Source organism: Cheilinus undulatus, linkage group 3, assembly GCF_018320785.1.
Source record: "Cheilinus undulatus linkage group 3, ASM1832078v1, whole genome shotgun sequence".
NCBI lineage: Eukaryota > Metazoa > Chordata > Actinopteri > Labriformes > Labridae > Cheilinus > Cheilinus undulatus.
In genome coordinates, this window is record NC_054867.1 from 54968586 (window position 1) to 54993440 (window position 24855).

Sequence of the window (24855 nt, forward strand, 5' to 3'; positions counted from 1 at the left end):
GTTTTTAAAAGGCAAAAATATGAGATAGAACTCTGAAACCATGAATTTTAAAAGTAAAATTCTGAGATAAAAATTAAAAATCATGATTTTTAACAGTGAAATATGAGGTAAACATCGAAATCATGAGTTTTAAATGTCAAAATATGAAATAGAATTAATCATGAGTTTTTAAGGTTAAACAATGACATAAAAATGAAAGTTAGGAGTTGAAAAAGGTCAAAATGTGAGATAAAAGTCAAAATCATGACTTTAAAAGGTCAAAAAGGATTTCAGATTTCCAATTATGAATCCAAAAGGTAAGAATGTGAGATAAAAGGTCAAAGTTCTGAGATGTAAAGGTTAAAATATGAAATAAAAAGTCAAAACCACTTTTGGTCATAACTGTGAGATGCAAAATTGTAAATATGGAGAAAAAACTTGCTTTTTCTATTTTTGTTACTCAACAAGGATGTTATAAATCATCAGTGTTAAGTTTTTATTTTTGTACTGGAGGAAATCTGCAGACCTCATACTGGTGGACCAGTTATAATAAAAATGTCATGTGATCTGGTGGGCCGGGTATAACTGGACCACGGGCCGGATTTGGCCCCCGGGCCTTGAGTTTGACACCCCTGATATAGAGGAACTAATGCCGGGTTTCACTTCCTATTATATCTGCTTTAGATTCAGATTTGGGTGTTTTTGGAGTCTTTAACCTCGATTCTTTCTAACCAAAAACCTTTTAGGTATTTTCTTTATTTGTTTACTCCACTGGTAGAAAATTAAAGTATAAAAATATTAAACTCTCAGAAATGATTCTTGGTATTTTCAGGTCGAGGTGTCCTCATCTGTTTTTATCCAACACTAGGTTTTCTTCGTTTACTTCTGACTCCTCTATTTTTTTATTGTTATGGGTTTTTTGAATGAATTGCATGATATAATCACACACTGGTCATATTTACCTACATGTGCTTCACTGGTTTGAGTCTGTGCTGTTGCTTTCACTAGTAAATTAAAGAGGAACAAAAAAAAGGCTCCACGGTGTGTTTTTCTAATCTTCTGCTTTTTAAACTCTTCTCAAAAGATGTTATTAAATACACAACATGATAGAATAAGCTTTGAATTCATACGGCTACGTTAAAACATAAAGACCGTTTGACCTGGTGAGCCGCAGTAGCCCATGGCCTTGACCTTTTTAACACACCTGCATGTGTTCTGGTGTTGTTCTAAGGAGTCATGGCTGAACACTGCCCTCTGGTGGTCATTCCATCGAAGCACATTTCACAGAGAGGAAAGGAAACGGTGGTTAAAAACTTCACAGACTATTAAAATTCTTCTAGACAGAAAAAAAGTGAAGGCAGCTGAAAAAATAGTAAAAAAAAAAAAAAAAAAAAGCAGAATTCTGAGATTTATTTTCTGTACTTCTGTTACAATGAATTCTCTTTGAAAATTTCAAGGTAGAAATTATATGAAAACATATATTTCCCGGTGATTATGCCTGTTTTAATATCTTTATTTTGTTTTAAAATTTTTACTTCAATAGTTTTACAATCATGCAATATTTGAGTATTGTAGGTTAATTCATAGGCAAAAAATAAACAATTTCAATGTTTGTATTTTTTAATGCAATAATTCAGTGGTTTGAATTGGCATAAAACTAAATTGACTGTCTCAAGCAAACATTTTCAGTGCTTTAAATTAAATAGCATCTAATTGTTAAATACTGAGATTAAACTCAGAATTCTGACTTTTTCTCACAAGTAAAAAAAAAAAATTGCGTCTCAAAATTTTTTTGTCAGTGGCCCTCATCTTCTTCCGTAGTTGTGAATTTAAACAGAGATTAAGATAAAAATGAAAAAGTGTATCTTTAAAAAAGTCTTTAGTATAGCTACCAGTCTACAGCAGTGTTACTCAACCCTGCTCAACCAAAGAGCCAAAATGTTGAAAAATACGTTCGTTAGAGCCACAATCTGAGTGGTGAGAAGTGGCAATAAAAATAAGATAAAGGTGGCAAAAATGATCCAAAAGTGACACAAAAGGAAGAAAGGGATTAAAACGGGCAAATACTGTCACAAGTGGCTAAATAGGGCAAAGAAATAGGAAACAAGTGGTGTTCAATGACAAAAGGCAGCGTAAAGGAAAAACTGGGGAAAAATGGTGAAAAGGGGCAAAAATAGTCCAAAAGTGGGAAAACATGGCAAAAAAAGAGAGAAAAAAAGACTAAAATGGGGAAAAATCAGTCAAGAGTGGCAAAATAGGGCAAAAAAAGGAAAAAAGTGGTATTTAATGCCAAAGGTAGCTTAAATGGGCAAAATGTTTTGAAAAAGGGCAAAAATGGGATAAAAGTGGCTAAAAGAAGTTGCATAAAAGGACGAAAAAAAGTGGAAACAAGTGGTATTTAATGGCAAAAGGTAGCTTAAATGGGCAAAAGTGGTGAAGAAATGGTGAAAAGGGGCGAAAAAATGGGTTAAAAGGGACAATTTAGTTTGGCACTTAAAGCCTTCTGTATAATTCTGGGAAATACTGATTAATATGAATAATTTCCTTTTTTAAGGTTTCCTGGGAGATAATATTTCTCATGAAGACATAAAAGAGCCACATGTTGAGTATGACCGGTCTACAGCACCGACAGTGACGTCAGGGACCAAAAGGCTGGCAGCACGAGCGCTGAAGGGGGTTGGGCGGACACTGGGCGGACAGCGCTCGAGAACGACTCCCCCCTCTCCTCTGATTGGTCGCTGACCTGCAGTTTTCCCGCCAACGCGCTGCATTGTGGGGCTCGTGAGCGGAAGTGCTCCGGTCGTGGGGAGGCTGTTGTTGTTGTTCGGATGCGGTCGCGGGGGGCGTCGAGTTCTATTTTCCAGAAATTTCACCGGTAGAGGGGTCGTTACCGGGCGTTACCGGGAGAGTTTACCGATGAGGGGTGAGGAGTCTTCGGATTCAGAGTCCGGGAGGATGGAGGAGAGCTCGGTCCGGAGGAGTTTGGAGAGTCTGTGTCAGGAGCTGAACATGGACGGAGAGACGGCGGAGGAAGCCATGGACAACTTTAGCACGATCTGTAACACCTATACTTTAGAGGTATTTATCAATATAATCAATATTATTAACTAGTATTAGTTATAGGCGGTGGACACAACTTTAGAAAGATTTAAAACACCTATACTTTAGAGGTATTTATCAATATAATCAATATTATTAACTAGTATTAGTTATAGACAGTGGACACAACTTTAGAAAGATTTAAAACACCTATACTTTAGAGGTATTTATCAATATAATCAATATTATTAACTAGTATTAGTTATAGACAGTGGACACAACTTTAGAAAGATTTAAAACACCTATACTTTAGTGGTATTTATCAATATTTGTAACTATTATTTTGTTTTTGAGTCATAAGCAAATATCTATTTCTTTTTTAGAAATAACACAATAAATTAAAAGAGAATACATTGGTTTAAATTACATTGTGTTTTTATCTCTGAAAATTTGTGAACTATGATTTTTTTTTTTATCTTTGAATGTTTTATGTATACTGATGGACCTAGGGGTCTGAACAAAAAATCTAAAGAAAGTAAAGCAATAGAACACTAGTATGAAACATCCCACCTTCTATGGGCTAGGACCAGATGTTGTCTGACAGTTTTTGCTGCATGCTTGTTCTCTGATTCATCAAGATTTATTCACTCTGATTACAGATTTATTCTGTAGCAGCTCTTAGTTATCTGACATGTCAGGACATGATAAAAGATCCTCCTTTCAGCCCGGAAACAGACCTGACAGCCCTGCATGATTACATTATCGTCATCCTTTTATAGTGATCGTCATGATCAGGATCCCCATCATGATTATCTTCGTCTTAAGTATGGATCAGAGGACGTTTAAAGCCTTCATCATCATGACTTCCTCAGTAAAGGACATGTATGGTTGTGGCAGCAGGGATATTCTGTTTAAATGGTCCTTAAGGCTGTTTAGGTCTTAGATTTTCCATCAGCTGTTGTTGACTTGAGTCTGGTTTATCCATCTTCACTGAATCCAGGTCATAGCCAGGTTGTAGTATCCTACGCCGTCACTGAGCACTGCATTCTTGTGTGTCCACGTTGTTCTGCTGCGCCCAAACCCAACACAACAGTGTGGTCTTTGTACCAGTTCTGGTTCCTTCACCATATTTTCTTCTTATTTGTGTCCAGAAACCCAATGTGACCAGAACCAAGGGTATTGTGTTGGAGTTTTAGCTGATTCCTATTATAAGCTGTAGGAATGCATATATATTCTAGGCATGACATCAATAAGCACAGATAAAAGATTAAAGTTGAATATCAGTATATGATATGAAGATTTTGCACCATATCTTAGTCTTGAATATTGGTGGTTTGTGTATTAAGATGATCTTTAATGTTTATCTTGTGTTTTTGTGTCTGTACAGGGAGAGGTTGTGCATTGGCTGGCCTGCTCTCTTTATGCAGCCTGCAGAAAAGGATCCACTCCCACTGTGGGTAAAGGCTTCATGGAAGGAAACTGCGTCTCCCTCACTAGGATCCTCCGCACCTCCAAACTGAGGTCAGTCACCATCAACTCTGCAGCACTCAATGTTGTCTAGACCTTAAAAAACAAAACTATAGGAAGAAAGATGTCCGTTAAGATGTTATATTTATATTTAAATTCATGTCTCCTCGTCCTTCAGTCTGATCCAGTTCTTCTCGAAGATGAGGAAATGGGCCGACATGTCCAACCTCTCTCAGGACTTCAGGCTGCGGATGGAGCGGCTTGAGCGGAACTTTGAGGTCTCCACCGTCATTTTCCGAAAGTTTGAGCCCATCTTCATGGACATGTTTCAGAACCCGCAGGGGGGCGAGCCGCCACGTCAACCACGCAGCAGGAAACACAGGTACGACACGCCATTTGCCATTTCCTTTAAGAGCTGTTTGTTCAGTCAGACACCAGGAAGTAATGCCACTTTAGTCCAACCAGTGACAACCCAAAATCAGAACACACTGTTCCTCCTCTGATTCTAACAACAACCCATACATCGTTTCGGTGGCCCTCTTACCGTAGCTTGCTGATAGGAATGAATGTGGGCCAATAAGCCACCAGCTAAGCGGCTAGCGGTGGCTCTTTAACAGTTTTTCTCCCTGAACACGAAAGGACATGCAAATATACTGTTTAGTAAATAAACTTTGTGGGGTACTGGTTAGACTGGTCTGCATGCAAAGGGCACGGACAGAATGTTTTATAAGCTGTGTTGGCATCATCTTCAAAGGCAAGGATGGAATGTTTTATAAGCTGTGTTGGCATCATCTTCAAAGGCAAGGATGGAATGTTTTATAAGCTGTGTTGGCATCATCTTCAAAGGCAAGGACAGAATGTTTTTTAAGCTGTGTTGGCATCATCTTCAAAGGCAAGGATGGAATGTTTTATAAGCTGTGTTGGCATCATCTTCAAAGGCAAGGATGGAATGTTTTATAAGCTGTGTTGGCATCATCTTCAAAGGCAAGGATGGAATGTTTTATAAGCTGTGTTGGCATCATCTTCAAAGGCAAGGATGGAATGTTTTCAAGGTTTTGACATCATTGTTCTATTAAAGGCTTTAAAGGATGACATCCTCAAAGGCAGGAGACAGAATGCTGGTGAAGTTTGGGGTTTTTTCCCTCCTTTTTTGCCAAATAGTAAAAGTAAATGTATGATTGAACCCAGGAAGAACAACAGATGCTTTTGCTATTGCTATTGGGGATCCTAATTAAGAAAGAAGGAAAGATGAAGAGTTTGGAGGAAGTCCTGACTTGTCATTAATTGATGAGACTGTTCTAAGAGGTGGCTCCGTTTTATGAATGACTGGACCCAGCTCTTGTTGGAGACGCTGTTTGCTTTTTTTCATTTTTGTTGTTGTTTTGAAGAAATAAAAAAAGCCAAACTGGTATCACACGAAGAGCCATTGGAGGGTAGAAAGAACAGCTCCTCTTACTGAGCTGAGACAAATAATCCAGGTCTTTTAAAAGAGCCACAACTCCCATCACCCTTGGTAAGGCTGAATGGACATAAATTAAGCCAAAGTGTTTTGTTTACTGGCAGAATACAGCAGATCGTGTTGGTCATTGCCATCTTTAATGTGTTTGCGAGTCCAGTCCAGATGAAGACATCCCAGACCTCCTCTGTATCTGAGCTATCAGATATCAAACAGTTTTCAGTACACTTTAAGCTGTGTTCACACACAGCATTGAGGATTACCGCTTGGTATCTGGATGCCCAAAGCAATGTTAATGTAAGTTATAAACAGTCTTATTAACGGGTCTGACCATGTCTGTATCCTCTCCTTGGTTCTGCAGGCGTCTGCCGTGTCACATCAGTGATGTGTTCAAGTTCTGCTGGACTCTGTTTGTCTACACCAAAGGTAAAACAACCACCATCATCACACTGAGGCCAAATAACAGCTGTATTACACATACTAAGGTGTCTGCTGCTGATTTCTAACTTTTTAAGCCATTTTATAAAGCCAGAAGTTTGTTCAAGGAGTTAGATTTGTCTGATTTACAACTAATGACCTTATTTAGAGTAATGTTTTAAAAAATATTAGTTACTATTGCATATACAGTAGATTGGCAGATATTTAACAATCAAGCAGAATGAAATTTAAATATGATAGTGCGTCTTTTATTAAAATGAGCAAAACCATCATCAGGCAGAGTTGACGGAATATCTGACGGAGTTGACAAATGTCTGACGGAGTTGACAAATGTCTGACGGAGTTGACAAACGTCTGACGGAGTTGACAGACATCTGACGGAGTTGACAGACATCTGACGGAGTTGACAGACATCTGACGGAGTTGACAAACGTCTGACGGAGTTGACAAACGTCTGACGGAGTTGACAAACGTCTGACGGAGTTGACAAACGTCTGACTGAGCTGACAAACGTCTGACGGAGTTGACAAATGTCTGACGGAGTTGACAAATGTCTGACGGAGTTGACAAATGTCTGACGGAGTTGACAAATGTCTGACGGAGTTGACAAACGTCTGACGGAGTTGACAAACGTCTGACGGAGTTGACAAATGTCTGACGGAGTTGACAAATGTCTGACTGAGCTGACAAACGTCTGACGGAGTTGACAAACTTCTAACTAAACGGGGCTGTGATTTCAATTCCAAATGTCTCCTGTCTCTTTAACCACGTATCTGTGCAGCCTGGGCCCATTTTATCCTCTGAGCCGTTGTTAGATGCAAGGAGGTAGCAGGAAGAGGGAAGTTTTTGGCGCTTCCAAAATTAGAAAAAAAATAAACATGTATTGTCATCAATTTACTGTTGAAACTGTTGGGATGCAGATTACCTGAGTGACATCAGCAGTTTTTATTTATTTAATCTTTATTTTACCGGGTCCCCATTGAGAACAATGATCTCTTTTTCAAGAGAGACCGATAAACTGTCTGTTGAAGTGTTTTTTTTTTGTTTGTTTGTTTTTCAGGAAACTTCCGTATGATTGGAGATGACCTGGTGAACTCGTACCACCTGCTGCTCTGCTGTCTGGACCTGGTGTTTGGGAACGCTCTGCTGTGTTCCAACAGAAAGGAGCTCATCAACCCCACCTTCAGAGGTCTGTGCATGCCTGGTATATCGTTTTAAAAGAAGTACTCAATTAACTATTTCCTCACTCCTCATGTTTGAGTGAATTTTCTCTTTGGGACTGTTAACTAGTGTTTAATCAGACCGTACAGTGGATCTCTAACAGCACCTGATTGTTAAATTTATGATAAAAGGAGAGCAAATACTTACCCTGTACCACAAGACTGTTGTGTAAATTTGCTGCTTGAACACAATCTACAAACATTCAGAGGTCTTGACATACATCATAGTCATATAAAGATGCACTGATTTGAGTTCTATCATCAACTCTAATTCCAGATTTTTCCTGGTTTGTCCTGCCAACACTGGTTGTCTTTCTTTAAAAAGAATAATTGATGACAGACAACATAGTTATAATATATGATTACTGAATATGTTTGTTTGCAGGTCTCCCTCCTTTGTACCGTGCTGACGGCCATGTTTCAGCAGACAAGCCTCCTCCGTGTGTGTTGGAGCGTCTGTGTGAGCTTCATGATGGACTGGTGGTTGAAGCCAAGGGCATCAAGCAGCACTACTTCAAACCGTACATCCAGAAACTCTTTCACAGACAGGTAAGCATGCCTAAAAACACATAAAGAGCTGTATTTATTCACTCAGGGACATGTCGTGTATTTCTATTAACTTGACTCTCTTTTTTTTAATTTCTTCATTACACTGACCTTATTTAACTAAGAAGAGGATTTTTTTCTCTGTGTCCAATTATTTTTTTGTCCAAATTCTGTCTTTGATCTCAAAATACTGACTTTGATCTGAAAATTCTGTATTTGATGTAGAACTTTTACATTGATCTCAGTTTTCTGATTTAATCTTAAAATTCTAACTTTGATCTCAAAATTCTGAATTCGATCTCAAAATTCTGTCTTTGATCTTAAAATTCTGACTCTGATCTCAGAGTTCTTTGATCTCTGAACACTGACTGATCTCAGAATTCTGACTTTGATCTCAGAATTCTGACTTTGATCTCAGAATTCTTCCCTCAGAATTCTGACTGCGATCTAGAATTACTGACTTTAATCTCAAAGTTTAGACTTTGATCTGAAAATTCTGTATTTGATGTAGAATTTTCACATTGATCTCAAAGTTCTTTAATCTCAGAATACTGACTGATTTCAGAATTCTAACTTTGATCTCAAAATTCTGACTTTTTTTTTTTTTTTTTTTTTTTAAGATTTATTTTTGGCCTTTTTGCCTTTATTGGATAGGACAGTGGATAGAGTCGGAAACAGGGAAGAGAGCGGGGAGAGACATGCAGGAAATAGTTCCACGGGCTGGATTCAGACCTGGGTCGCCTGCGTATATGGCGCGCGCTTTAACCACTTGACTACCGGTTCACCAAAATTCTGACTTGACTCAAAATTCTGACTCTGATCTCAAAGTTCTTTGATCTCAGAACACTGATGGAACTCAGAATTCTAACTTTGATCTCAGAATTCTTAGAATTCTTAGAATTCTTACCTTGATCTAGAATTATGACTTTGATCTCAGAAATCTGACTTTGATTTTAAAATTCTGATTTTGGTCTCAGAATAAATACTTTATTCCAGAATTTGAAGAGAAAATCCTCTAAAAATAATCTGGCATTTCACAGGTTCTAATCCTCTTTCTTAGTCTAGAGACACAAACATTTACTTCTCTTTATACCTTCATGCTGGCTATCAGACCTGGAGGCATAATGTTGTTAGATTGTCTATCTGGGTGTACATCCATACAAACATCAGAATGTTTATCGTATTTTGCCACGCAGAATCCGTTCTCGCTTTCTCTTTTCCTTCAGTGCCTTTTTGTTTTAGGAGCAAAAACAAAATCCCCAATTTTATACAGAAATAGTCTCAAACAGAAAAGTTAATCATATGCCTTCTACATAAGGAATCTTCCTACCTCTTTTTAGGGCAAATATCATACCTTAAGTTTTTGACCTTTGTAAATTCAGGTTTGTCCTTTTTTTCCCTTCAATCAGATCCTGAAAGGCAATGAAGACAATCTGACAGAACTGCTGGATCCTCAGAACTTCATCGACAACAAGTAAGCCAATCAGAGTCAAGAACCCTGTCATCTTTTTGTGCACAGTTGTCAGTTTTTTTCCTTTGCCTTCTTCATGTGTTTTAAGTACATCTTACGAAGTTGAAATGCCCGGCATTAGTGGTACCTGTATAGAAACAGCGTTCCATCCGGGACATTATGGACACCAAGAGATCCCTGGTTCTCCCCCTCACTTTGATTTGCTCGCCTTTAATTGCCCCACATGAATGATGAATTTTTCCAACTCAAGCAAATGTCATGCTTCTATTACATTTTTTCTATATATAAATAGTTAACAAAGGTGGACCTAAAACTGAACCTGGCTGTACACCAAAGGAAATACAAGAGATGGAAGATGAGTTACCCATGGTGACTGCAAAGGTTCTGTCTAAAAACCAAATAGGTGCAGTGATCCTGACACCAATCCAGGCCTGGTGATGTTCTATGAAAATGGCATGATCCACTGTGTCACATGAGCTAAATACCCCTGTCAGCAGACAAAAAGGGCTTGTTTGTTTCTTTGAGAAGGGTGGCTTGTATCTATTCTTGTCTTTGTTATATCTGAGGGGGTCATTTCTGAGCACTCTACAAATGTACCGCTGTGTTAAAGTTATGTTTTTGGTGCATATGTTTGCAGTAAAGCCATAAACCGAGAGTACGAGGAGTATGTGCTGACAGTGGGAGATTTTGACGAGCGGGTGTTTCTGGGAGCCGATGCTGATGAGGAAATCGGGACTCCGAGGAAGATCGTTCAAGAGCCGTCGGCAAGCCTGACGAACACGCATAACTCTCTGCAACAGCATGTGGAGAAGGTACGCAGCCACGGATCCACCTAGAACAGCTTTGACATGAGATAAAGTTATGTTTATGGTTCAAGGAGTATTAATCTCCTCTCTCTCCTCCAGTCGGGCTCTCTTGCCCCCTCCACCCCTCTAACAGGTCGAGTCTACCTCAAAGAGAAGGACCTCCTCGTCACACCGGTCTCTTCGGCGACACAGAGCGTCAGTCGTCTGCAGAGCATGGTGGCCGGGCTGAGGACGGCACCCAGCGAAAACCTGATGCAGATCTTCAAGTCAGTGCCTCTGCTTATGTCTGACTCAGTAGATTTTATTTTATTTTAGCTCAAAGATTAATTTTCTGAGAGTTATAATGTTGATACTGGTGAATATATCATCAACACTTTCAGCCAGGGTTTTAATTCTGTTGTTTGTTAAAGGTCGTGCTCCAGAGATCCCACCGACTCCATCCTGAGCAGGGTGAAGACTCTTGGACAAACATTTAAAGAACATTACACCAACGACTCTGAGGACATGCCTGGCTCCCATATAGGTACTAAACTTTTTATACAACACATTAACATCTGATTGGATATTCAGATACCAAGTAGCAATCTTTAAAGCTGTATGTACTGGAAGAAGTCCACATACAAAGGGGTTCTGGGATGTCCTTATCCAGACTGGATTGGTTGTATAGCTGCAACAAGTTCTGGTAAACATTAAAGATGGCCCCGACTGATATGATCTGTGGTGTTTTGTAAACAAAAGAATGGCTTTATGGTCATCCAACCTTGCTCAGAGTGAAGGGATTGTGGCTCTTTTCAGAGATCTTTCAACTCCCAAACAGCTCTTCTTTAAGTTCCAGTTTGGCTTTTTATCTCCTTAAAAGAACAAAAATGGAAACAAAGGAAACTGTCCTTCAAATAGGAGCTGGCTCCCATCAATCAGAAAACAGAGCCAGCTCTTAGAACAGTGGCATATCATAATTCTCTCCTAACTGCTCATCTTAATTGAGCAGTCATATGTCTTTAAAACAACAACAAAAAGTAACTAAAGGAAGCCGCCTCTAGAATGGAAGCTGGCGCCAATCGTTCAAAAGAAGGAGCCAGCTCTTAAAACTGAATGACTCAGCATAGCTCAGTCTCATTCACATATATACCAACAAGCTTTCCCTTAATTGATTGATTGTCCTATGTGTCCAACTTTGGCCTATTTAACAACAATAGAGAGAAAAGGCCCCCAACATCCCCAGCTTCACCAACATTCCATCCTCTGCATTTGATGATGGCATCTGTTGTAGTCTTAAATGGCTTGAGAAAGATGATGTCATTCTCTGAAGTTTATACAACATTGCCTTTAAAGGTGATGTCATTAAAGCGTATAAATCATTTCATCCTTGCCTTTGAAGATGATGTCATCATTTGAAGCTTATAAAACATTGTGTCCTCTGCTTTTATGTCATCCTTAAAAGCCTTTAACAGGTTTTAGAAAGATGATGTCATTCTCTGAAGTTTATACAACATTGCCTTTAAAGGTGATGTCATCCTTTAAAGCATCTAAAACATTCCATCCTTGCCTTTAGGGTGAAGTCCAGTCACTGAAGATGAATTGTCAATGCAGAGTTTGAATGTATGGACTAAAGCGAAGTCACTTGGTATCTGAATGACCAAAGCGGATGTCTCACCGGGATAGTGTGTTGTCTTAACGGCACTATCGAGTTAAAACACAAGTTCTAGTCACTGACTCCTCCAGCTACTACATAGTTACTACATCCATTTTCCCATCTTTTCAGACTTCATGTATATTGCACGTGCGATAGTTTGTACTATAACATGTATTTTTAAAAATGTTCTTGCTCTTTGTGTCTCAGACTTTGCAGAGAACCGTCTGAAGCTGGCAGAGATACTGTACTATAAGATCCTGGAGAATGTGATGGTTCAGGAGACCAAACGGCTGCAGGGAAAAGACATGAGTGTAAGATTAGCTACAGCCTATTTAAGGTCTTCATCTGTCTGAACAGGATTTTGTTCTTGAATTTCAGACAGATAAACAGACTACTGATGTCTTCTTACACCTGTCTCAGACTGGGAGCATGTTTTGCTGCTTGCGTGTGCCACGTGTGTCAGCTCCGGCTCCTGCCGGTGCGGCTTTCACACAGGGCGCAAGTTTGCTGCATCAGCCGCATTTTCCTGCTCTCAAAGCCCCGTCCTTCTTCACGAGTTTTACCTGAATAAACCCCCCAACAAGCTTATTTATTTATTGTTTAGAGGAAGTATGTCGGGAACTATTCAAAATAAAAGCATTCTGTACAAGTAAAAGGAGTTTCTCCACAGAAATACAAAACCGGGCTTTTAATTTGAAAAGCACAAACCAGAAAAACATTCATACGGTGTTTATCTTTCCTGTGACATATTCTACAAGTTTGGAGACACAAAGCTTCGCTAATAGTTGATCTTTAGAGAACAACTTTTTAAAACAGGTGCATTTAAGCTTGTGGCCTTTCTCAGGGTTATCAAGAAACACATTGTAAACATATTCTATGTGCATATTTGCCACAACGATGTAAAAAATTGCTCTCCATTTATCATTTTCCTGTATAATATGGTCCATAGCCACACGCGGTGCGCAGAAAAAATAGGCGAGACTTCGAATCTCTGAACCCTGCGCCAGAACCAGGCGTATCAGCCGCGCGAGACGCGGCGCTCATGTAGGCAGTCTGAAAGCCCTGACTTGTTAACATGCAATCAAACCGAAAATCCACGCGTGTCGCGGTCGAGACGCGCGCGTCACGCTCCCAGTCTGAAATGGGCTTTAGACATAACCTTTGTCAATATGTTTAAGACTTCAGCACCAATATGAGAACTCAATAGCACCATCGCAGTTGGTAAAACTATATGAAATCTGTTTTATGGTAATCAGATGATCCTCAGCCCTCTTAACAATCTACTTTAGCTTCAGGATGATAATGGTATCAGTCATGTTGTTATCAGGACTGAGGCTCAGTATTAGCACTGATAATCAATACTAGTATCAGTGTGAGAATATCCCAGATCGGAGAATCTAACTCTGTGTGTTTTGTGTGTTGTAGGTGTTGTTGGAGCAGGATATCTTCCATTGTTCTCTGATGGCGTGCTGTCTGGAAGTCATTTTGTTCTCCTACAGCTCACAGAGAACCTTCCCCTGGATCATCAGGATCTTCAAACTCACACCGTTCTACTTCTTCAAGGTAACTCATGTCCACGTTTTCTATGGAATTTGGGGAAATTTGTTAATAATTTTGGGGAATTTTCCTAAAATTTTGGGGATCCTTTTTTTCTTGGTAGGTTGGTTGGGTGATTATTATGCTTTGAAATTTCAAAAATTTTTTGGTACTTACATGCTCATGCCGAAATTTGTTGGATGTTTCAAAAGTTTTGGGAACTTGATTGGAAATTTGGGTGGGGAATTCTCTTTGAAGCTTGCATTGAATTTTTGGGATGTTTGAGCACATTTGTTTGGAAATTTCACATAATTTTCTATGGAATTTGAATTGATTTATACCTTTTTTTTGGAATATGCTGAGAAATTTTGGTTGGAATTTGCTAAGAATATTTTTAATCATTTGCCTGAAATTTTCTTGAAAAAAAAAAAGTTATTTTCCCGAAGTTTAAAAAAAATAGTAATTAAAAAAATGTAAAATGCTTTGGTATTTCATTGGGGGATTTGTTCCTTAAGTTATGAGGATTTGATCGGAAATTTGGGTGGGGAATTTTCTTTAAACCTTCATGGAATTTTTTTAGAGAATTTGGTTGAATGTTTGGGGGAATTTGTTTGGCAGTTTTCCCTAATTTTCCATGAAATTCTGGGGGAATTTGACAGAAAATATTCAGGATTTTTTCATGGAATTTTTGGTGACTTTTTTTGTAATTCTTTTGGCATTTTAAGAAAAGTTTCTGAAATATTTCGGGAATAAATGAGATCATTTTAAAGGGATTACTGGAATTTGAAATATATTTTTGGTAATGTCCCGTAAATTTGGGGGTTTTTATGTTTTGGAAAACTTTGATAATTTTCAAGAGAATTTTCCAAGAATTTTTAAGTTTTTTGATTTAGTTTTTACCTGACCTTACTGACTTAAATACACTCAAAAAAATCTTTTTTTTTTTTTTGTTGAAAACTACTTCCTGTTCAAAGTCAGGGTTTAAGTTTTGAAATGATCAGGTCAAAGTTATCCTAAATAAGACAGAGGAAGTTAAAATGCCTCCCAAACAAAAAGCTGAGGTCTGATAACAGCCAGTGGTAGTGAGAGGAGGCAGAAATATATGATGTGTGTAGATTATAAAATCCAAACTGCTGTCTTATGCATTCCTGTGTGGTTCGGCATGTTCTGGTGTTAAATAGTTCACAGAGGTGTCTGCATCAGTCTTCAGTTAAACCTGTGTTTGTGCTCAGGTGATCGAGGTGTTCATCCGCTCAGAGGAGGGTCTGTCCAGAGACATGGTCAAACACCTGAACTCCATCGAGGAGCAGGTCCTGGAGAGCCTAGCGTGGAGCGCTGACTCTGCCCTGTGGAGCGCTTTACAGGCTGCAGGGAACAAAGTCCCCACAGTGGAGGAGGTCAGCATGAACCCTAAAATGTTTGGTCCAAATAATGATTATGATTATTACTGATTTTCAAATAAGTGCAGGAGTCCTATGTCTTATTTCTCTCCTTCTCCCTCTTCAGGTGAATTTCTCTTCTAGTCTAGACTCTGGTTCTGGTTCCAGTTCTGTATCAGGGTCTTCCAGTGGGGGCCAGCCTCACCTGCCTCTGGTGGCCCTGTCCCCCATCATCCACCCTCGAATCAGAGAGTTCAGATCAGGCCTGGGCAGCGCTCGTAAAGGTGGGTGTGGTCTGTGTGTTTGGTTAATTCTGGTTCGAAACGGCCTCCTCTGACCCCAGCCTCCTCTCTCCAGATGTTCCTCCCTCTCCGCTCTCGGTCCACGACAGATACAGCTCTCCAGCAGCCGGCAGTGCTAAACGCCGTCTGTTCGGTGACGACCCCCCTGCCCCGTCATCTGGAGGGACCCCCGCAGCGAGCCTGATGCCATCGCCTGCCAAAAGGTTAACGTTCGGCTCGAGCAGCACGCTGAGGATCGGAACTCAAAGTGGGCCAGCCACCGTCCTCAGCATCCCTCTGCAAGGTAGAAACATCGCACATAAACACACAGAAAACAACATTTAAAATATCGGATTAATTTTCTGAAGTTCCTTTTTGTCTACTATGGTTGTCAAGTTTCAAAACTGTTGATATCATGTGATTTAAAAACACGAAATATTTGGCGGTGGTAAAAGGTACAAAAGCTTTAAAAAAGAAAGGTCATATTTTTATCAACCAGGCCAAAAACACAAATATGTTGTAACCTTCTCTGCTAAAACATTTCCAACAAATCTGTGCAATTTGGACAATGTACAGATGTTTTCTAACAATTTTGATGGTTGAAAAGATGAATTTTCCCAAATAAGGTGTCTAGAACTGCTGTTGTTATGGTATCTTCATTTCCATGGAAAAAACAGACACTAATATTGACTGTTTTACTCTAGATTTACATCTGAATATTAGAGCAACTGCTACTGGTGACGTTAACCGTCATTGAAACGTGGGCGTTAACTGTTGAGCTGTGTGATCAGGACAGATGGCGCCACATCTATGACAGAGCAGCAGATCAGCCTGGAGAATCAAATGATTCAGTTGCAGTAGACGGTTCAAACCTGTAGAGGGCAGTCACTTCCCACAACTTAACACAGAATGAAGGATTCAAATACTTTGTTGTAAAATGTGAAGATATGGCCCAAATACACAGATACATAGGTTTATATCTGAATGAGGGGCTCTGAGTGACTCTTTAATTCTGGTATCATAACGTTTGTGTCTCTCTGCAGGTGTGAGTAATGATCGCACCATCACCCTGATCCCCGTTCAGCCATGTGACTCCTCTGGTCCAGTCACAGCTCAGTTCCTGCTCACCGCCTCACCGACACGCCTCGTCTCCCCAAGTCGGGTTGCGACTGCACCCGTGGCCCCTGACGCCCAAACTGGAAGTGGACGACCGCGACGCACCGGATCGCTGGCTCTGTTCTTCAGGAAGGTGAGAGGAAGAGGAGAGTCTGCTGACGTGAATAATTTTACAGTCAAACTTAATCCGTCTCTGTTCAAACACCCTAAAAATTCTTGAACTCTATCTTGTTGTCGCGTGCTCAGGTGTATCACCTGGCGAGCGTTCGTCTCAGGGATCTCTGTGTGAAGCTGGATATCTCCTCAGAGCTTCGAAGGAAGATCTGGACGTGTTTCGAACACGCTCTGGTTCACTGCAGCGACCTGATGAGGGACAGACACCTGGACCAGCTGCTGCTGTGCAGTGTCTACATCATCTCTAAGGTGAGGAGATCCACCTGTGCTGCAGATGATTCACCAAGGTTCATATTTTAATGAGTCTTATGAGGTTTGATGAGGTGGTTCAAACATTTGATGAGGATTCCTCCTGGTCGCCTCCCTGTGGAGGGCTCCTGGGCACATCCAACTGGGAGGAGCGGTATATAGGAGGGGTTATATATCTCATCTGGCCTGGGAACGCCTCCAAATCTCTCAGGACGAGCTAGAAAATGTCGCCAGGGAGAGAGATGTCTGGGCCGACCGGGACAAAAAGGGATGGAGGCCTTGATAACAAAAAGTCTCTTATGCACTGTTCAGTGACAAAAATGTCCACACAGAAAAACTGCCATAAAATTCATATAAATTAGTATTTTTTCTGCTTTTAAAGATGCTGATCATTTCATCAGCTTTACTCCCGTTCCAAAAAAAATATTTATAATCATTTTATTTTTTTTATTCCACCTGTATGTCATACTTTTAAATATTGCTCCCCCAGAAAACCTTAAAAAATTGAAACATTTTTGACATTTAAGCGATCTTTTGCCATTAAAACATCACTTTTTCCTATTTTTTGGCCATTTTGCAACTTTTTTGCCACTTTTTCCCACTTTTATTCCATTCTTGCCCTTTTTAACCATTTTTTGCCACTTTTTGCCCATTAAACCTACCTCTTGCCATTAAATACCTCTTTTTTTCCTATTTTCCACCCATTTTTGCAACTTCTTTTTGCCACTTTTTGCCCATTCTTTGCCTTTTTTGTCCAAATAAGCTACCTTGTGCTATTAAATACCACTTATTTCTTTTTTTTTTTTCTAAATTTTTGCCTCTTCATTTTGGAACTTTTTTTCCCCCATTTTTGCTCCTTTTCAAAATTATGGTAACAAAAAGTCTCTTATGCACTGTTCAGTGACAAAAATGTCCACACAGTAAAACTGCCATAAAATTCATATGAATTTTTTTTTCTGCTTTAAAAGATTCTGATCTTTTCATCAGCTTTACTCCTGTTCATAAAAATGTATTTTTAATTTATATATTTTTTTTATTCCACCTTTAAATGCCAGTTTGCAGGCAAAATCCAACAGATTTTATTTTTAAAAACCAAGCTCACCCATACTTTATGCTAGATGACATTTAATTTTATTGATGGACACAGTATTACATTATACATTGTTTTCTGTTTTTTGGCCATTTTCCCACATTTTTCCCATTTTAGTCAATGTTACACTCATTTTTGCTGTTTTTTTTTACCATTTTCCCACGTTTTTGTCCAGTTTAGTCACTTTAACACTCATTTTTTTTTTGCTATGTTTTTTTCTGTTTTTGTCCATTTTCCCACATTTTTCTACATTTTAGTCACTTTTACACTCATTTTTGCAGTTTTTGACCATTTTCCCACATTTTTGCCCATGATAGTCACTTTTACACCTATTTTTGCTGGGGTTTTTTTCTGTTTTTGACCATTTACACTCAATTTTTGCCATGTTTTTCTCTGGGTTTTGACCATTTTCCCACATTTTTGCCTATTGTAGTCACTTTTACACTCATTTTCGCAGTTTTAGGACATGTTTTGCCACCTTTAACTCATTTTTTGGTCACCTCTCACCCAGTTTTGCTACTTACTGCACTATTCTGGCACTTTTTCTCCCTGTTTTTCCACTTTTCCCTCGCTTTTTGCCATTTTAGGCCTACTTTGCCCCTTTTCGCTGCTGTTTGACCATGTTTTTCCACCTTGTACTTGTTTTTATAGCCACTTTAATCATATTTTGCCACTTTTCACCATTTACATTGTGGCTCTTGCAAAGGCATTTTTCAACAATTTGGCTCTTTGGGGGATCAGGATTGAGTAACATTGATTTAGAAACTGCATTTTGTATTTACCTGGGTTGTCTTTATGAAGTTTATAAATTGGCCTGATGATCCAAAACATTTAAGTGGGATAAATATGCAAAAGAAAACAGGAATCGGAAAGGGGCAAATACTTTTTCACAGCACTGTACATGATCCAGGTCTAGGTACTCACAAGTCCAAAGTTATTCAAGTTTAACTGGATTGATTTCAAATCAAAATCCATGTATCACCACCAGCCCATCAGAGATAAGAATCCAAACTTGTCTGCTTTACTATTTTAATCATATTAATGTTGTTTTCATTTGTAGATCACCAAAGAGACGCACACCTTCCATGACATCATGAAGTGTTACCGCAGCCAACCACAGGCCCACAGCCATGTAAGAGACCTCATTATTGTGAATGTGATTATACGATGTACGGGGTTTAGACTCAGCTTTTCTTTTATTTAAATGTTTAAACCAGTGTAGGAACGGGTCCTCTGGTTATAACACCTTACAGCTGTACTTTGTGAGACTGTAAACCAGTGATACTCAACATGTGGCTCTGGAGCCACATGTGGCTCTTTTGTGATTATTTGTGGCTCTTTATGTCTTACTTTTAAATATTATTCCCCCAGAAAACCTTAAAAAAATATAAACTTTTTTACAATTTTAAACACATTTGCCGCTTGTCACCCTAATAAGCTATTTTTTGCCATTAAACACCCCTTTTTCCTTTTTTTTGGCCATTTTGCAACTTCCTTTTTACTCTTTGATCCCATTTTTTCCACTTTGATCCCATTTTTGCCCTTTTTCACAATTTTTTGCCACTTTTTGCCCATTTAAGCAACCTTTTCCCATTAATTACCCATTTTTCCTATTTTTGCACCTCCTTTTTGCCACTTTTTGGCCTTTTTTTGTCTAAATAAGCTACCTTGTGCCATTAAATACCACTTGTTTCCTTTTTTCCCCAAATTTTAGCCTCTTCATTTTTTTTCAGATTTTTGCCTCTTTTCACTACTTTTTCCCACTTTTTGACCATTTTTTCCACTTTTCACCATTTTTTGCCATTTTTTTTTTCATTTAAGCTACCTTTTGCCATTAAATATCCCCTTTTACCTATTTTTTGCCCATTTTTGCAACTTCTTTTAGCCACTTTTTGCCCATTCTTTGCCATTTTTGTCGAAATAGGCTATTTTGTGCCATTAAATGTTACTTGTTTCCATTTTTCCTAAATTTTTGTCTCCACTTTTTTTTCCCAATTTTTGCCCTTTTTCACTATTTTTCCCCACTTTAAGCTACCTTTTTCCATTACATACCACTTTTTTTCTATTTTGCCACTCTTGACTGCTTTTTGCCCTTTTTAATCTCTTTTCACTCATTTTTTTTTAATGATTTTGCCACTTTTTGACCATTTTTTCCACCTGTAACTCATTCTTTTTGTCACCTCTTACCCGTTTTTACTACTTTTTGACTATTTTTCCACTTTTCTCCCCATTTTCGCCTCTCTTCATCCATTTTTGCTGCTGTTTGACCATTTTTGCCACCTTTAACTTATTTGTATTGCTACTTCAAGCCATTTGCCACCTTTCACCACTTAGATTGTGGCTCTTGCAAAGGTACTTTTCAACAGTTTGGCTCTTTGGTTAAGCAGGGTTGAGTGACACTGCTGTAAACACTTCACTAACAATGTTAATGTCTGCAAAATTCTGTTTCTGAAATGAAAATATCCTGATTAACACTGAGTCTCATGTTTGATTATTTTGGCGAGATTTTTTAACTGTGAGGTTCTGAAGTTTGACAAACGCTGCTTAACAGAAATATTTCAGTAGTTAGTTTGGTCTTTTTGTGTGATTGTGTGTGATTTTTGTTCAGGTTTACCGCAGCGTGCTGCTGCGTCGAACTCCCAAAGAGACGGTGACGGATGAGAACATGGAGGTGGATCCTGTGTCAGGAGGAGAGTGTAAGAAAGCACAGCTGACGCATACAAACACAACCTGGTATCAGAACTCTCTGTCCCTCCTCTGATTCTAACAGCAGCCTGTCCATCATGTCTGTGGCTCTCTGGGATGAACATTTATTCCAGCTACGGTCAGGGGAGCAGAGAACTCCTCTTGGGGGGCAAGTAGTGATTTCTGCATAGAGGAACTCGATCAAAAGGCCACGATTGAGCTGTTTATGACCCTGTCAAGCATATAAAGGGTGGGAATGTTAAAAATCTTCTTTCTAAAGCTGCTGTTATGTCCGGGAAGTATTCAAGAAATGACCAAAAAGTAAAAAAAACACAGCAACAGCAGCAGAAAGGAATTAAAAACCCTTAATCTAAATCCTGGATGGTTTGGTTCAGTCCAGTTCTGTCAGTATTTAGCTCATAAGCTCTGATCTTACCCATGTTTGCTCAGCTGACAGGAAACCCGTCTCTTTTTAGAGCTCTGGATCATGTGGCTGTAGAGCTGGTTGCTCTTCATTTGGCTTTTTAAATTCGAGGATGTTGTTGTTTGTGCCACTTGCTCCGTTTCAGAGTCAGGGTCAGCGAGTAACACAACAGGAAATATTCAACAAAACTGATTGCATGTTTGTTGCCTCAGCTGCAGAGAAAACCAATCAGCCTCCAGGAGCGGAGAGCTCTGACCAATCAGGAGAGGAGGAGCGTGGCGACCTCATCCAGTTCTACAATAGCATCTTTGTGCTGAAGATCAAGGGCTTCGCGCTGAGATACGCCTCCCACGATAACAGGGTACAGTTACATCGACGTGTGACGGGCATGAGACGTGTTCAAGCCTTTAATAACCTGTGATCTATCTCATGCATGTGTTTGATTTCTCCTTCAGGCCGACGCCCCTCCTCTCTCGCCGTTCCCTTCAGTGCGAGCTCAGCCTCTCTCTCCGCGGCGAGTTTCTCAGAGACACTCGCTCTACGTCTCCCCTCATAAAAACGCTGCAGGCTGCCTCACGCCCAACTCCACCTACACCTACAGGATCAACAGCAGCCCCTCCAAGGTACGCTCACTAAAGACATGCATGATTATTCCAAGACAGGACAGAATGTTGGTGAAGCCAGGGACGTTTGGGGCTTTTTTCCTTTAAATGCACGTGTTCTAATAAAAGTAGAGAGAGGGATAGAAATTCAAGAACAACTGTTTATGAAAATAAAAAAACTACTGGGTAAATTTTCCCGTCTCCGTTCAGGAATTATCGGACATAAACCGGATGATCCGTCAGGGCGCTGTCAGCAGGAAGAGAGCCTTCACCATGGAGGGCGACGTCATGATGTCATCATGTGACTCTCCTAGCAAGAGGGCGTGTCCAGAGAACGGCAGCAGCCCCGACGTGCTCCTGAAGCGTCTGCAGGACGTGGTGTCAGAGCGGCAGAGTCACTGATGGTCGGACAACAACTGGATCATAAAACGACTGTTTTTATCTTTGTTTTATATTTAGGTCATCAGAGTGTTTGACAGCCTGTTTGTTATTTCAATTATCAGAGCAGGGTGGGCAACTGGAGGCTCAGGGGCCACATGTGGCCCTCCTACTCACTCAGTGTAGCCCACAAGTCAATTTAAAAATCAAGAGACTGTAAAGGTGAAGAAAATCTGATCAAATCTGTCATGAAAACAGTAAAAATTAGCTGTTGTAACCTCGGTCAGGCTAAGAGTGGAGGTGTGGCCTGCCAACCAGCGACTTTATTTATAAGGACCTCATTCAATAAACGCTGCCTCCTCCATAGAATGCTTTTACTCAGCAGTAAACCACCTTTTGATCGTAGATGAGGGAGAAAAACTGTGAAAAAGTGGCAACGCCTGTCTGTTTTACACTTGAAGCTACTCCCAAAGCATTCTGGGAACATAAGCAGCTGGAAGCAGGAAGGTAGTGCCACGCTCAGTGGGAGCAGGTGTTACGTAATGTAGAAGTACGTAATAGCCCTTTAATCCAAACTTAAATCTTCTATTAGGTCAGAAAAATGATGAAAAAAAGGCTTCCAACAGTTTCAGATTTAGACATTCTTTAAGATTTTTTCATCTTTTAGGTGTTTGAATGTTTCTGTGATCCCAGTGGAGACGCCATGTTGAATTCAAACAGACTTTTATAAATACATTTTAACGTCACAAAGGTCAGAAAACAAACCAAAGTTGAAGGTTTAAACCAAGGGTGTCAAACTCAGTCTTAGCAGGGGCCGGATTCTGAATTCTGGTCTAATTTGAGAGCCTGACAGGGTCAGCATTTAACCACAAACTGTCAACCTTACTTTCACCAGCGGTGAATTATGTGGGGGAATTAGCACTGATGATAAATAATTTTGAGATTAAAAGAAGTCAAAATGATAAGTTTAAAGACTCAAAATCAGAGATGAATAGTCAAACTTATTAGTTCAAAAGGTCAAAACATAAAATTGTCAATATAATGTTTTAAAAAAGGAAAATATCAAAAAAAGAGAATTATGTTTTAAAGGTCAAAATATTAGATGAAATTTTAAATTGTGAGGCTTAAAGGTCAAAATATGGAATTAAAAGTCCAAGTGAGGAGTTGAAAAGGTCAAAACATGACAGAAAATTAAAAAAATAACAAGTAAAAAAACTTTAAATGACTTAAAGTTTAAAATTGTGACCTAAAAGGTAAAAAAAATTACTTAAGTCAAATCTATGAATTTGAAAAGGCAAAATATGAGAACTCAAATGAAAATACTAAGTTTAAGTTAATATTGTGAGTTGTAAAATTGAAAAAAAAAGAAATGAATAGACAATTTCTTTACCACATCCTGACTTTATACAGAATTCTTTTTAGCCTTTGTTTTTTCGTTTTATTTATGACTTGAGGATTTTTTTAAAATCATTATGGTTAATTTTACATTTTTGTACTGGAAAATTGCAGACCTTAGTGGGCCACGTATAATAAAATATTATCTTGCGGGCCGTATTTGTGCCCCAGGCCTAGAGTTTTACACCCCTGGTCTAAACCGTGGTTGGTTGAAGATAAAAGCCTGGAGGATTTCCCTCCTCATTCTCCTCTTTCAGTTTCAGATTAAATCTAAATCAGGATTACTGAACTCTGAGACGGTTGGCTTCAAGTTTCCTTCACATAAATTTCACTCTGATTATTAAAAACATCTGCTGGCATCTGTACTGTGTGTAAAAATTGTATTGTCCATTTTTCCTTTTTTATTTGTAAACTATTAAATGTTGTAAACTTGTGTGATAAATAAGAGGGTTTAATGAGGCGGCTTGTGTGTAGTATCTACACTTCAACTTTTATTCAGTTTTATATTTTAGGATCAATCTTTAACGTTTATTAACGTTGAAATAAAAACACACCAGCAAAAGAGACGTTCAATCAAACCCAGCAATCTTTGTAAAAATCAATTTAAATGTGTTTGAGCTTTTGGAATCAATCTGTATTTTCTACATGCAGCAATTTTGTAAAATAAAATGGACTTAAAGCAAACTGTGTTTTTATTCTTTCAGACCTACAGCTCATTTAGGAAGTATTCAGACCTCCTTCACCATTTACAGTCAACTAAAATCATTTTATTCTCATTAATCTACACCCAGAACCCATCATGACAAAGAAGAAACAGAATGTTACAATGTTTTTGTGTATTTATCAAAAATAACACTAAAATATCACACTGACATCAGTATTGCCGCTGTCTTACCCTTCCTATCAAACCTGTGGGGGTCTAGGAAAAAAGCACCTAAAAAGATCATTTACAACCCGTCAATGAAACAATACTTAGAAGTGCTAAATCAGGGGTGTCCAACTCAGTCTCAGCAGGGGCCGGATTCTGAGTTTAATCTGAGTTAAAATCTGAGATAAAAAGTCAAACTTACTGGTTCAAATCGTCGAAATATGAAATTAAAAATCAACATCATGTTTTTAAAAAACAAAATAATGAGGAAAAACTTTGAAATTGTTTTTAATTATGAGTTTAAAGGTAAAAATATAAGATAAAATTTGAAATCATAAATTTAAAATGTTAAAATGATGTGATTATATTCGAAATCATGAGTTTTAAAGGTCAAATTATGAGATAAAATTGAAATCCATGACTTACAAGGTCAAAATTATACAACATTATAATTTAATGGGCTTAAAAGTTCAAAATATGAAATAAAATTTAGACGTTTAAAGGTCAAAACACGAGATAAAATTTGAAATAATGAGTTAAAAATGTCAAGACATGAGTTAAAATTTAAAACTGAATATAAAAGGTCAAAATATGACATAAAAAGTCAAAATCATAACTTAAAG

The 24855-nt window shown here is 38.8% G+C and overlaps 1 protein-coding gene across 1 annotated transcript; it reads left to right on the top strand.

Annotated features, from left to right (window-relative positions):
* The first annotated feature begins 2779 nt into the window (after positions 1-2779).
* On the top strand, positions 2780-22987 carry rbl1 (retinoblastoma-like 1 (p107)). Its single transcript, XM_041783982.1, has 22 exons — positions 2780-3057; positions 4406-4539; positions 4664-4867; positions 6303-6367; positions 7440-7568; positions 7985-8148; positions 9555-9619; positions 10254-10428; positions 10522-10688; positions 10833-10945; positions 12263-12366; positions 13481-13618; positions 14824-14988; positions 15098-15254; positions 15328-15555; positions 16295-16500; positions 16614-16790; positions 18941-19012; positions 20489-20576; positions 21202-21350; positions 21445-21612; positions 21802-22987. Exons 1-22 carry the CDS (start codon positions 2896-2898, stop codon positions 21991-21993), a joined length of 3222 nt encoding a protein of 1073 aa, XP_041639916.1. The 5' UTR covers positions 2780-2895; the 3' UTR covers positions 21994-22987.
* The last annotated feature ends 1868 nt before the right edge of the window (positions 22988-24855 follow it).